General features: G+C 32.7%; 1 protein-coding gene and 1 pseudogene across 2 annotated transcripts; both read right to left on the bottom strand.

Moving 5' to 3' along the window:
* Positions 1 to 8,022: 8,022 nt before the first annotated feature.
* On the bottom strand, positions 8,023 to 10,802 carry LOC149145165 (luminal-binding protein-like; annotated as a pseudogene). Its single transcript, XR_016265144.1, has 5 exons — positions 10,705 to 10,802; positions 9,055 to 9,321; positions 8,604 to 8,807; positions 8,268 to 8,513; positions 8,023 to 8,141 (listed from the first exon to the last, which is right to left on the bottom strand). The product of XR_016265144.1 is annotated as a luminal-binding protein-like (transcript).
* Positions 10,707 to 12,402, bottom strand: LOC149145164 (protein PMR5-like). The gene is made up of 5 exons (XM_089447667.1): positions 12,197 to 12,402; positions 11,921 to 12,092; positions 11,649 to 11,839; positions 11,368 to 11,526; positions 10,707 to 11,273 (listed from the first exon to the last, which is right to left on the bottom strand). Exons 1-5 carry the CDS (start codon positions 12,385 to 12,387, stop codon positions 10,964 to 10,966), a joined length of 1,023 nt encoding a protein of 340 aa, XP_089303793.1. The 5' UTR covers positions 12,388 to 12,402; the 3' UTR covers positions 10,707 to 10,963.
* Positions 12,403 to 14,003: the final 1,601 nt, after the last annotated feature.

Here is a 14,003-nt window from a genome sequence, read left to right as displayed (position 1 = left end):
AAGAAAAGATTATCTCCTTTGGAAATGGCAAATCAGCTGTCATTAAAGGTAAAGGTTTTGTTTATTTGAAAGAAAAGGATAAAGCTGGAAATGTCATGTATGTTGATGGTTTAAAACATAACTTATTAAGTGTCAGTCAAATGTGTGATCAAGGAAAATAAGTTTTGTTTCAATCAAACATATGTGTGGTTTGTGAGCTTAATACAAGAAAGACCATAATCAAAGGTACAAGAAATCCAAAAAATCTATAAATACTGAAAAGAGGTCAAAAAAACACTCTCTATGAAAAACAAATGAAAAATGGTTATGGCACAAAAGATTGGGGCATCTAAGCTTTTATCAAATAAGAAAAGCATGTAGGGTCAAGGCGGTTCGTGATCTTCCAGGTATCAACATCCTAGAAAATACCATTTACAAACCATGTCAAGTCGGTAGGCAAACCATACTTAATCTCGATGAGAAAGAAGGATCAGTAAGTAACCCTCTTGAACTCATCAATACTAATTTGTGTGGACCAACAAGGAAAAAGTTACTTCGTGGAGAAGAATACTTTATTTTATTCATTGATTATTTTTCTATAATGTCTTGGATAGGTCTACTGATGCATAAATATGAAGCATTTGAAAAATTTAAAGCCTTGAAAGATTTAATTAAAAATAAATCAGATCAAAAAATCAAATGTCTCAGATCTAATCGAGGGGGAGAATTCATATCAGATGAATTATTTGATTTTTTTGAAAAAGATGTAATAAAAAGGCAATTCTCTATTTCCAGAACTCCTTCACAAAATGGTGTAGTGGAAAGAATGAAAAGAACAGTTCAACAAATGGCTCAAACTATGCTTGATGAATCTAGAACTCCTCGCACCTTCTCGGATGAAGTTGGATTTACTGTTGTGACTATTCTCAACAAAGCTAATCTCTCTGTAAATAGCGATCAAACTCCACATGAACTTTGTTTGGTAAGCCTCCTACTGTAAAACACTTTAGAGTTTTTGTAAGCAAATTTTTCATTAAAAAGGCTGGTGAACAACTTGGTAACTTTGAACCTAGAGGGGACGAAGGAATTATTCCTGGTTACTCATCTAGAAGTAAAGGATACAAATGTTATAATAAGAGACTTCAAAATATTGTTGGAAGCATTGATGTAGGAATTGATGAAGCATACAGAAATCCAGAATAAATGAAATCAATAAAGGAAAATGACAATGAGGAAGATGGAGAGTGTTTTCCCGTATCAAATCTAAATGATATAGGGGAAGAATCCAATGAAGCATCCTAAGAAGATACAACTAACACGGAAGAAACTCCATCCATGTATGTTCAAAAGAATCATCCAAAACCTCAAATTCTAGGAGAAAAAGGCTCTGGAGCATAGAAAAGAAGAACACTTGCAAGAACTTCTAGTTATCTAGCAATTCTATCCTCCATAGAACCACATAATGTTAATGAAGCTATCAAAGATGAATCTCAGGTTAAGGCCATGGATGAGGAACTTGACCATATTGAAAAGAATGATACTTCAGAATTAGTTCCTAAACCTCATGATAAAAATTTTATAGGAACAAAATTGGTATTTAAGAATAAGTTGAATGAAAATGGAGAGGTTATTAGAAACAAAGAAATAATTGTGTGTAAAGGGTATGCTCAATAAGAATGTATAGCCTTTGAAGAAACGTTTGCACCTATTGCTAGACTTAAATCCATAAGAATGTTTCTTGCTCTATCAAGTTTTTGGAAATTAAAAGTGTATCAAATGGATGTTAAATATGCATTTATTAATGGAGAGTTAGAAGAAAAAGTTTATATTGAAAAACGAGAAGGATTATTTCTTTGAAATGATGCAAATCTTGTATGCAAGGTCAAAAATTCTCTTTATGGACTAAAAAAAGCTCCAAGGGCTTGGTATTATCGCGTTCAAAAATATCTACAACAACAAGGGTTCACAAAAGGGTTTGCAAACAACAAATTATACACCAAAATTGAGAATGATAAGCTACTAATTATTTTTGTTTATGTTGATGATATCATCTTTGGTTGCAATGAAGAATCTATGAGTCATAACTTCGCTTCAGTTATGCAGCAAGAACTTGAAATGTCATTATTGGTGAAATAACTTATTTTCTTTGTCTACAAGTACATCAAACAAAATATGATATTTTTCTTTCACAAATTAAATATCTCAAGAAGATTCTGAAAAAATATGGAATGGAAGATTCTAAACCAGTATGTACTCCAATGGTAACAGGATGTAGTCTTAGCTCTAACAATGAATCACCTACAGTGAATCAACCAACATACAGATCTATGATTGGAAGTCTACTTTATCTAATAGGTACCAGACCTGATATCATGCATGCAGTAGGAATTGTTGGAAGATTCCAAGAAAATACAAAGTAATCATATCTTCAGTCTGTAAAAAGAATATTCAAATATCTTCAAGGAACTGAAGACTTTGGTCTATGGTAGCTGAAAGATATAGATCTTACTCTTCATGCATATACATATGCAGATTAGGCAGGAAATTTTGATGATAAAAAAAGCACTAATGGAGGTGCATTCTATATGGGTTCACGTTTAGTATCTTGGTTAAACAAGAAACAAAGCTTGATTTCCTTTTCTACAGCTGAAGAGGAATATGTGGCTATTGCATCTTGTTGCATACAACTACTCTAGATGATGCAAACATTGCAATATATTCAAATCACATGTTTTGCACCCATATTCATTTTATGTGATAATACAAGTGTCATCAGTATTTCGAAAATTCCTGTCATGCACTCCAAGACCAAGCACATACCCATTAAGTACCATTTTCTACGAGAACAAGTGATTGAACAAAAGGTTAAGCTAGAGTATGTTCCCTCCAAAGAACAGGTTGTTGATATATTTACAAAATGATTCCCAAAGAAACATTTGAATATTTCATAAAAGTAGTGGGAATATTTTTTGCATCATTCTGCTGTTAAATACAATTTTCATGAAGGATAGTCAGGTATATACACGAGTTTTTGTGGCTGATGGAGTCTATATCTTTTTCTAATAGAAAAATAGTGGGTCGAACTTTGACATGGGTACTCAGTCAAATATTGATGATTATCGTCTGTTGATATGATTTTTTCATTTCTTTTTATCTGACTGATGAAAATTCCTTGATGAATGCTTTTTTGATAATGCACAGGTAGCACAGGTTCAAGGGGAACATTAGCCTTCACAACATTCTGCATTTTTGGCATTATGGTCGCTGATTTCAGTCATGGTTTCAGTTATTCATTGCTGCATAGGTAATGTAAATATCTAGTGTGTAGTATGTCTCATTTTTCATAGTCTATTTTTGAATCAATCCTATTAAACATATTATGTAATTTGTATCCCACTATGCATGGGAAGGATTATGTAATCATTTTTATATTTCAGTCATGTATAAACAATTCGTATATCCCCACTTGGTTGGGTGATTGACGTATGTATGAGTCATTGGTGATAGGAAGGACATACACATATGGTTGAGTTATAGAGTCATGTTATTCTTTTAAAAAATATCTCTATAGAATCTCCATGTACTCAAGGGGAGCATGGAAAACATAATGTATCTAAAAGGGGGAGAACCTCTTGGTCCGCCCTTTGCCCTTGATTTCAAATGGGAAAGTATTTTGGTGTTGCTTCATGTCTCAAACAGGCTCTACAACTTGAATTAATCAACACCAGTATTGTTGCCATCATGTCCAAAGGGGGAGATTGTTGGCACTATGATACAGGTGTTGTCCTTCATGGAAACTCTCTCACGGGTTAGTTTAGATTTGATAAAGTGAAACTCACATGGTAACAGGTCAATTCAAAGATAACAAGGTATTGGTACAGAAGAACAAGAAGCTAGAATAAAGGTTTAAGGATCAAGAAGTTGAAGGAAAAGGATGGTGTAAGGTAGCTTAAGGTGTATATGCAGGTTCACCTTATCAAAGAAGCATATACACGTTGGTTAATAGAACAAAAGGAGCGTGTACATATGCACACACTTTCACAAGAGGAAAAGCACGTATGGATTGGATAAATAAGGAAATTCAATACTAAAGAATACGAACGATCAATACCATGGTATTAGCCCACAATATTGAACAGAGTAACAACTATTTGATCCCGTCCAAGAATACCACAAGTTATAAGTGTTGTTTTTGTCCGAGGGATTGAGGAAGGCCAAAAGGTATATAAGGAGGAGAAGATCAAAGGGTCAAGTGTGGAAGAAAAAGGGTTTCTAAGGAATACTTCTATCTAAAGTATATTTTACGTTGTAGGGGCTATGATTATGATATGATATGAAATATCTTTTACACAGTGAGTTGATTGTTGGATCAGGATCAAGAGACCTAAAATGACTTATCATTGAATGATCTGATGTTCGTTGGGCTAGATCTGATTTATTGCACATGTTTATTCTTTAATTGTCCTGATCTAGGTATCTCTGAACTCTAGAATAGCAACGAAGTTCTAAGCTTGTATTTACATATCTATACGTTGGTTCACCTTGGTCAAGGTGCGTATACATGCTACTTCGAAGATTCCAAGTAGCTTATACAAAAGAAACATCTGTCATTCAAAAATGACTTATCTATCTTATCAATGTTGCTGGTTTATTGATGTTTGTCAATAATGTCTTCTTAGATCTGAAAGTAGAACTAAATGCATAAGGATATTTAGTCTGATCGATTGATTGATTAAGTGAGAAGGGTGTTCTTTGCTGCTGACTACCTAGATCTATATAATTTGATAGTAGATGTTTATAATATTACTTGCTGGTACAAAATTGATTCAGAAGTTTAATGTCTCAGTAGTTTTCAAGGTATACACACGTTTGGTTAAAGGAATTACCATATACACACAGGTTTGGTTCATGAAAGTAGCGTCTGCATTATGATGTATGATTCTTGAAGTTTCAGCTGGTTCTGAATGATGATGCAGGTTTCTGCATTCAACACAATAATGTGGTGACAGTGATCTGACTGTTCATATTGACTGATTGTTGGTTGATATAGATATTATTATAGAGTTTGAGCTTCAAAGTTGCTGATGGGTACAGTGTGAAAATTTGATGAATCAAGGCCTTCATATTGTGTTGTTTTGTACCAGGATCATCCAGTCCGAAAATTTATGAAATGTGGTCTCTGTAGGAAGAGAGAAGGTCATAGCCTTTTGTAGCCTGACTCCTATGTACTAGTAAGCATATCACTTAGTACAAGAGCTAGGGGGTTGTAACTCCCTTCCAATAAAAGCTAGATAACAAGAAAAGGTTGTAGCCTTCTGCAGGTGGGTGCCTACATACTGGTTGAGTCTGCGCCAATACAAGATTGTAAATAGATTTTCTTTATATTAAAAATAAGACAAAGACATCACCAGCATGTGGTTTTTCTCTTGCATTGGATTTCCACCTTAAATATTGGCGTTCATGTGTGTTTCTTATGTGGGATGGTTTCTCATGTTATTATTACACATAGTTATTGTATAGTAAAATACTAATGCAATGATTAAATATCAAGACAAGAATTAACTAAATCATAGGTTCTTTGGGTATATGCTAGTTTGCTTAATCACAGTTGCGTGCACATGCAGTTTCACTTCACTGAAGTAGTGTATATAAATCTAATTGTGAAATGAAAAGTTATTGAATTGTAACACTGATTCACCCCCCTCTCAGTATTATTTCCAACAGAAGACATCTACCATATCATTGGAAAGTAGGGATTGAAATTTTATAAATTACTTCTACCTTTGATGTATCCACATTAATTCCATCACCTGTAATATGTCGGCCTAACAATTCCCTAATTAAACATCATAAAGCATTTCTCATGACTTATTTATAGAATTACTTCCTTACAACTAATGAGAATTTTTTCTAAATTTTCAAGGATTTCTTCAAAAGTATTTCCATAGACAATAAAAGCATCCTTGTAAACTTCCACATAATCATGAATTATACTACAAAATATACCAAAAAATTCTCTCTGAAATTTTGAAGGTGCATTAAATAACCTAAAAGGGGGTACCCTGTAAGCATATGTGCCCAATGTTCATGTAAATTTTCTTTAGTCTTGATATTCTGGTGCAAGTTGGATTTGGTTATACCCACTAAAACCATTAAGAAAAGAAAGTTATTTCTTCCTTGCTAACCTATCTACTATTTTATCTATAAAAGATAGTGGAAAATGATCTTTCAAAGTAGCTTTATTCAAATCCCAGTAATCAATTCACACTCTCCATTTTCCATTTTCATTTGGAACAATCTCCAAAGGTGATAACCATTGATTATGTGATATCGGGTAAATTAAATTGACATTAAGTATCTTTTCTAATTCCTCCTTAACAATTTCTCTCATATTAATATTTATCCTTCTCTATGGTTGTCTAATTGGTTTGTTATTTTCTTGAACATATACATGATGTTTACAAGTTTTGGGATCAATTCCCTTCATGTCAGTATATTCCCATGCATAAGCAAAAAAATGTTTTTGTAGCATAAATATAGACCTTATATTTTGAAATTGTTCCAAGTTATTATTAACGTTTAATGTTTTACCCAAAAAGATTTCTACTAAAGAATTTCCAACCTTTTCCATAAAAGGAAAATCAATTTGATGAGATGATAAATATTCAATATTACATTGTTCTTGAAAACTTTGATCTTCTCCATAGGATGAAGAAAAATCATTATTTTTTATTAAATTTATTAATTGATCTTCCTCATATATTTGTAAAGGATTAAATATCATTTGAGTATCATCAAAGTCTTCATTATCATCATCTATACAAACTTCACTTTCTACTTCAGTTATTGTTTTTGCAAGTGGATACAATGTGAATTTCTTAGTAGAGCTACCATCCTAAATATACATATCACCAAAAGTACAACTGATGAATGCATCAATCTGTTGTGGTAGAACCCAACCCCCCCATTTTTTATTTGTTCACTTCAAATAATGGGGAAGCTTTCTATAAATTTTTTGGCTAAATGCCTTTTAGGATTTTTATTAAGTTGATTACCCCACAATTATCTTAATTTTTCATCTTCTTTAGATTCTTGTTTTGATTGCTTGGCTGAAATTTATTTTTTATAAGCTTCCTGTTGATACTTGTTTTGTCTCATTTGGTCAACTGGTTTGTAAATGACACTCCTTTGAAGTCTAATCAATTATGTCGCCTGGGTTAAAAAATGCGTAAAATGTACAATATTCCATTTATGTAATTAAATTAGTTCAAAAATGAATTTATTTTAAATATTAACCCCTAGTTAGTTATTACTAACTTTTTTCATTTTTTTTACTTATATAGCGAAATCATGAAGCATCGGGATTTCAGTAGTTTACTATAATTTTCAAATAAATTACTAATCTCAAAAACTCAAAATGTGAAAGTGGTTGTAGTTTACTTTTATTATTTTTATTATTTTTATCAAAGTGGCTGTAGTTTAGATAAGAAAATACACTTTAGATAATTTCATAATTTAATTAAACATCACTAAAATAAAACCCAAAAAAAAACTGATATTTAACATTAAATTTTAAAATTAATTAAATTAATTAATACATAAAATATAATTAATTTAATTAAATTAAAATTCAATATTAAAAAATATATATAAAATAAATAAATAAAAAATTTATTGCATGAGAATATCGCATCTCGCAAATTTTCATATTGATACATTTTTAAGAACTGTGATAACCCTCACCTCTCGTTATGCGATGGCGAAGAAGTCAAAGGCCATGGGAGCTTTTAGTATAAAAGCTTTATGCTTTGAGCTTGTATGATTTGTTTTTAGGTTCCATGTTTTCACTCATACGAATGAAGGAGGTAGGATAGTTATAATACTAGGAATTGTCCCAAAAGGTACAAAGAGAGGCCGATAGGATTATTAAATTGGAATTGTTGAATTTTTCTAGAAGAGTTAATTGGTTTGTGGAAAACCTTGTTTCCTTGGAATGGATCATTGTGCAATTACTTTTCTTTAGATGTTTTGTTTATATCTATATTACAAGGAACACATTGAATGTCTTATTTCATTTCTGCTATCCTTACTAATATCCTTTCCGTGCTTTTTCTTGATCAATTTGATGAAATATTCCATTATCCTTTGGTCAAAGTCCTCACCTGCATATTAGTGTACATCCCGGTAAGTTCAAAGCTCAAAAGCCAACCAAAAAAGTCAATGATAACCACTGTGCACGTATTCAAATTCGTAATGTAAAACTGCCAGACAAAGTTCAGACAGATTACCTCCAAGATGGGTATCACCGTTTGTAGCCAAAACCTCAAAAACTCCGTTGTCAATAGTCAGAACGCTGACATCAAATGTGCCACTACCAAGATCAAAAACAACAATATTTTTCTCTCCACCCTTCTTGTCCAAGCCATAAGCTATTGTTGCAGCTGTGGGTTCGTTGATAATACGAGCTACATTCAAGCCAGCAATAACACCAGCATCCTTCGTTGCTTGGCGTTGTGCATCAGTAAAATAAGTTGCGCAAACCCACAAGTTAACAGTCACAATGCAGTCAACAATTGGTTACCCAAAACCTCATAAAAAAAAAGGTTGAAAAGAAAGCATACGAGGGACAGTCACCACAACATCCTTTATAGTCTTGCCAAGGAATGCTTCTGCAGTCTCCTTCATCTTAGTCAAAACTGATTTCCTCAGGGCTAAATACCTTTGTCTCTCCATCTCGTACCTGAACTTGAATATAAGGTTTCCCATCTTTGTTCACAATCTTGTATGGTACCAGTTTCATATCCTTCTGAACTTCTTTGTCTTCAAACCTATATAAAACAAATGTTTTCATTTAATTGTGCTCATCAAGTAAAAGTTTTAAATCATTTTCTTGAAGTTTGGATAGGGCAGAAATCAAATCCTGATCTGACCCCAACCAGAATGTTGCTCGACCCCTGACTTAACATGCCAATTTCATGACTGGCACCCTTGTGGGTTCAATATCAAGGTGAGAATTGGACTTGCAATAAATATAATTGTCTAATGAATGGGAAAATCAGAGATCAGAGTACTTACTTTCTCCCAATGAGTCTCTTGACATCAAAGATGGTTCGTTCGACATTGACTGCGGCCTGGTTTTTGGCAGCCTCTCCAATCAACCTCTCATTTTTCATGAACGCTACCCATGATGGGGTAATACGGTTGCCTTGGTCATTGGCAATAATCTCCACATGACCATTCTTGTAAACCCCACAACAGGAGTAAGTAGTTCCCAGGTCTATACCAATCACCGTTCCCAATTTCGCAACTTCTTCCTTCGCAATCAAAGATGCAAGAAGGCATCTTGAGAAAAATTAAATTCCTCGTGAAGAGTATCAGAAAATGCCTATATGTTACCAGGGAAAGGTTGCCTATATGGTCAAGTTTCTAGCATATATATTTTAACTGATTGCAGGTTTATCGTGGTCAAATTTCTAGCATATATATTATTTGTAGATATTTGTTAAACCAAATAAATTATAAAACTTGGCGTAAGTAGACAACACAACATGAATAACGAGGAAACATTTCAAAAACCCAGCAATCATTCTTCTAGTAGGCCATCTACATCAAGACAATGTTGTCATATTCGACTCGATCTTATTTATACTTTGGAAAAAATAAAAAGGGCTTCCTGTAATAAAAGCAAAGAGATGACTCCTTCCAATTTTAATGCATTCAGACGATGTGCAAAAAATGTCGATGCAACTCAAACTCATCAAAATCATAACCTCAAACTCATCATAAATATTGGTTCAAATTTACATAATAAATTAGCAAGGCATTGTAAACTTAACCAATGCCATATCCTCACACATTATTAAGAATACTTTTGTAAAATTGATATGTATCATCTTAATTAACTTTTACATAAATTATTCTAATATTTATAAAAGATGTTTTTTAACCAACCTCCAAATTTACATAATAAGTTGTTTTTTACATCATTTTTTTCTAATATTTGTAAAAAATGATTTATAAAGAACCTCCAAATTTATATAATAAATTGTTGAGACATTGCAAACTTATTTCATAAATATTTAAAATACTTGTCTATTTAAATGTACCGTAAGATTAAAAAAAAAATCATTTTAAATATATCCATTTAAATATATCTACCTTTTATGTTTTAAATTATTTAAATTTTTTAAATATATTTTAATTTTCTTCTTAAAATATTATATCCATTTATAATTGTATAAATCAATTTTAATTTTCAATAAAAATTAATATTTAAATCAATTAAATTAAACCATTGTAATATAATTCAAAGACCTTTTATATAACAAAATTTATTTTATCTACTAATGTGAAAAAAGACAAACAAAACAGAAATTCGGTACGAAGAGACTTGGAATCCAACTTTACATTTGAACATAAACTCAAAATCAATGAAGTTATTTTTATACATACCTTTTATATAACGAAATTTATTTTATCCACCAATGTGAAAAAAACAAACAAAACAGAAATTCGGTACTAATTGACCTGGAATCCAACTTTACATTTTAACATAAACTCAAAATCAATGAAGTTATTTTTATACATAAAGGTACAAAAATATAAATATGGAGCTACTTGGAATTTCAACTTGAGGTTAAAACAAACTTATAAATAATGATACAGATGGGAAATAAAAAATTATTGGCTCTAACATCGAGCAACGGCGAATCACAAAGTGTAAACGGTGAACTGGGCGGGCAGCTTATTGTTGCAAGGGGTCCCGAGCTCGAAACTCGTCCCGCCAGCTTATTATTGCGAGGGGTCTCGTGATCGAAACTCATCCCGCCAACGATGTATTGACAATTCCAAGCGTACAACAATGAGATGTTTACAAATGATGCGCTCAGGGGCAGAAGAGAGCCGATAAAGGAGCTTACAACAATAAAATGTTTACAAATGATGAGATCAGGCGCAGAAGAGAGCCGAACAAAGGAGCTTGAGATCAGGGGTAGAAGAGAGCCGAGTAAAGGATCTCGTTCCAGATATCGGGAAGCCCAGGCAGACACCAGTGGCTGCAATCTGCGTAGCGCTGGGGATTTTTCCGTTGCCCGACTGTCAAATCGTTGCTGTATATCGAAGGGTGCGCGTCCTGCCTGAGCAACGACAGCGTCGTGATGTTGAGAAACGACACAGGCGATCTCATAGCTCTCACAACGCTTTCCGCCACTTGGAATTGGGGAGGATAGGCGCCCAGATACGAAGTCCCCGCCGTAGGTTCTTTCTCGGAGTAACAGTTACCGCCATTCATAGTACTGCAAAGCACAAAGATTCATTAAAAAATCAAGCAAACGCCATTCATCACAAGCAATTTTTTCACATTTTCAACCGGATCTGAGATTACTAAACCTGGAATGCGAGGGCGAGAAACTGCGGAAAAGGACTTTCGTTCTGCTGGTATCGATGTTGGAATCGATCCAGTTTACCCACGTAGTCATTCCTTTCCGGTAAGCCACCATGAAATCCATGCTCGTGTATAAAGTATTCCCTTCCTGCAGGTAATCCCAACTGCTTTGTTTTTTTACCCGAACAAAGTGTCAGTCATCCAGTCCGCCATTAAAGATCACAGTGCCATAAAAGATCACAGTCAAAAATCTAACAGTTACCATTAATGGCTTGCATAAAAGTACCCTCTGAGATTGCCTCTGTGAGTCCACCAATGGCCAGAGTTAAAAACAAGAATATCGGCTCCCTTCCATCCTCTGCCATTACTCTCGGCCGAGTCCAGACGAAGCACCACTTTCTGCTGTCCTTGAACCGTAGTGGTCACCATATCCACCAGGTACGGAGCTCGATAAAATGACACTGTAACTCCGTAATCCTGCCAATACCCAAATCATAACAATTTAGCTTAATACAATAACATCACAGAGATCATATTAACTAAGCTACCAGTACCCACCATGGCTCTGAAACTGGAAAGAGTATCTCCAGAAACCACGTATGTTCTGCCTTGCGGCAACGCTGCGTGAAGAAGGCAAATCATGGACTGCCATTGATCTCGATTCAGTGAATCTCCCACAAACATTAATGTTTTCCCCCTCAGCTTCTGCAACATGTCCAGTGCGTTAAATCTGCGACAATAAAACAGCAAAATCATTTTAATCACTGCAATATAATATTTAATTACTCGAGCAAAGTGTACATATAAATTTATTTGGGATTTTTGTATTCGTGCCTTCGAAGGTTGCAGTAACCAGGCTTCCATCTCCATTTCTGGTAGTCCGAATCAGGTCTTCCATTCTTCTGGCAGTTGAATTCGCCATCGATATAAGGGCATTTACTCCAATCATACAGCGGGTACGATAAATCGTGAACCCAGTGCCCAGAGAATATATTGCATCTGGTTCCAATAGCTATATCCGACATTGTGAGGTTCTGGGATGGATTTAACTTCTTCTTTGCATAACAGGGCCAGGTTCAATGCACAGCAGAACTAGGAGGTGAAAAGAAAGACAACTCAACCAATATTTGGAAAAAGCGGTGAAAGTGCAGTGCATGCTTGCTAGATGACACTTCAAATCAATGGTTGAAAGTGTCTCACTTGATCGAACGGAGCTAGGTAAAAGTGTTGACAATTGTTGATGCATAGGAAGGCCTATCGGCCTAATTAGTATAGTTTTAATATAATATTAGATTTAGTATTTAATATTTAAAATAATTAATTTTAAACTAATTAAATTAATTAATATATAAAATATAATTAAATTAATTAAATTATAATTAATTATTAATTAGATTAATTTGTTTATAAATATTTAATATGTTAGCTAATTAGATTAATATTAATTAATAAATTGTTTATTAAATAGTTAGTTTAGTTTATGTTTAACAATTAAATTAGAATTAATTATTAGTTAATTAGAGTTTAATTTAGGATTAAATTTTTAATAAAAGTTGTGATTTTATAGCCCTTAAGACCTAAAACACCAAAAAACTTATAAAAAAACATTTCTTGCAGAAAATAAAATTCTCACAAAGTCTTATCACAAATTTTTAAAAGCTTTTACATCTTTACAAATCAAAATGCGATAAGCAATGAGGCCAAATGTGATGGGTACAAGAATTTAATATAAAGTTTTTTTTTGTCTTTTGTTTTACTCTTTATGACTCCCGTACCTCCATCAAACTCACCTCACACTCCACTCACCATATCCCTCTATAAACTCACGTGTATGAATAAATAAGGAATGATTGATTCTAAGGATTTTGGATTGATGAAAATGGTTTATTTATATAATAGATTGATTCTAATGGTTTGTTAAAATATTATATTTACATTATAATATTATTATATCATAATTATAATTTACATTATAATTTTGATATAATTTAAATTATAATATAAACATAATACGAGAATATATTTAATTAGTTTTTAAATTTTATTTAATTATGTTAATTATTAATCTGTAGATAATTTATATTAATATTAGATTAGCATTAATTAAACTTAATTGTAATTTAATTATTTTTTAATTAAATAAGCATTAATTAAAATTAATTATTATTTAGTTAATGATTAATTTAGAGTTAATTATCAAATAATCAAAACCCAATTTAGGACTAAAATTTAATTAACAAATTCTAGTTTTTTTGGCCTAGGCAACAAAATTTCCAAAATTCTGGCAGTTTTGACTCATCAACTTTGGAGGCTCATAGATTGAATTTTAATTGGCCAAATGAGTCCCAGGATGACTCATTGGAAAGATAAAATCAAGAAAAACATTTCTGAGGAGGTTTCAATAACAGATTTGGTCATTTATTGGGTAAACGATCAGGCAAAAGATCAAGCTCCGAATTTTTAAAAATAAAATCAATTTTCTGAGTTTTATTTTCATTTTTATTTGCCCAAGGCTCTTCTGAATGCATACCCATTCATCAATGATATCCTTGGACAATTAAATCATTGTGGGAATCAATAGAAAGCTTAGATTTTCTTTTCAGTTATTTATTTAATTAAATTGGATTTGATTTGTTTTAAA

This window comes from Pinus tabuliformis, chromosome X (assembly GCF_031772625.1).
Source record: "Pinus tabuliformis cultivar Carrire ecotype Pingquan chromosome X, CPIR1, whole genome shotgun sequence".
NCBI lineage: Eukaryota > Viridiplantae > Streptophyta > Pinopsida > Pinales > Pinaceae > Pinus > Pinus tabuliformis.
The sequence above is the reverse complement of the archived record's forward strand: the minus strand, read 5'-3'. Positions and strand labels throughout refer to the sequence as shown.

What these genes read in the sequence shown, in the direction of transcription:
- LOC149145164 (XM_089447667.1), bottom strand. Translation starts at nt 12,387, where the DNA reads ATGTCGGATATAGCTATTGGAACCAGATGCAATATATTCTCTGGGCAC. An exon ending in TTTCCAGTTTCAGAGCCATG is followed by an intron (nt 11,840 to 11,920) that starts GTGGGTACTGGT and finishes GGGTATTGGCAG; the next exon opens with GATTACGGAGTTACAGTGTC. An exon ending in TTCTCGCCCTCGCATTCCAG is followed by an intron (nt 11,274 to 11,367) that starts GTTTAGTAATCT and finishes TGTGCTTTGCAG; the next exon opens with TACTATGAATGGCGGTAACT.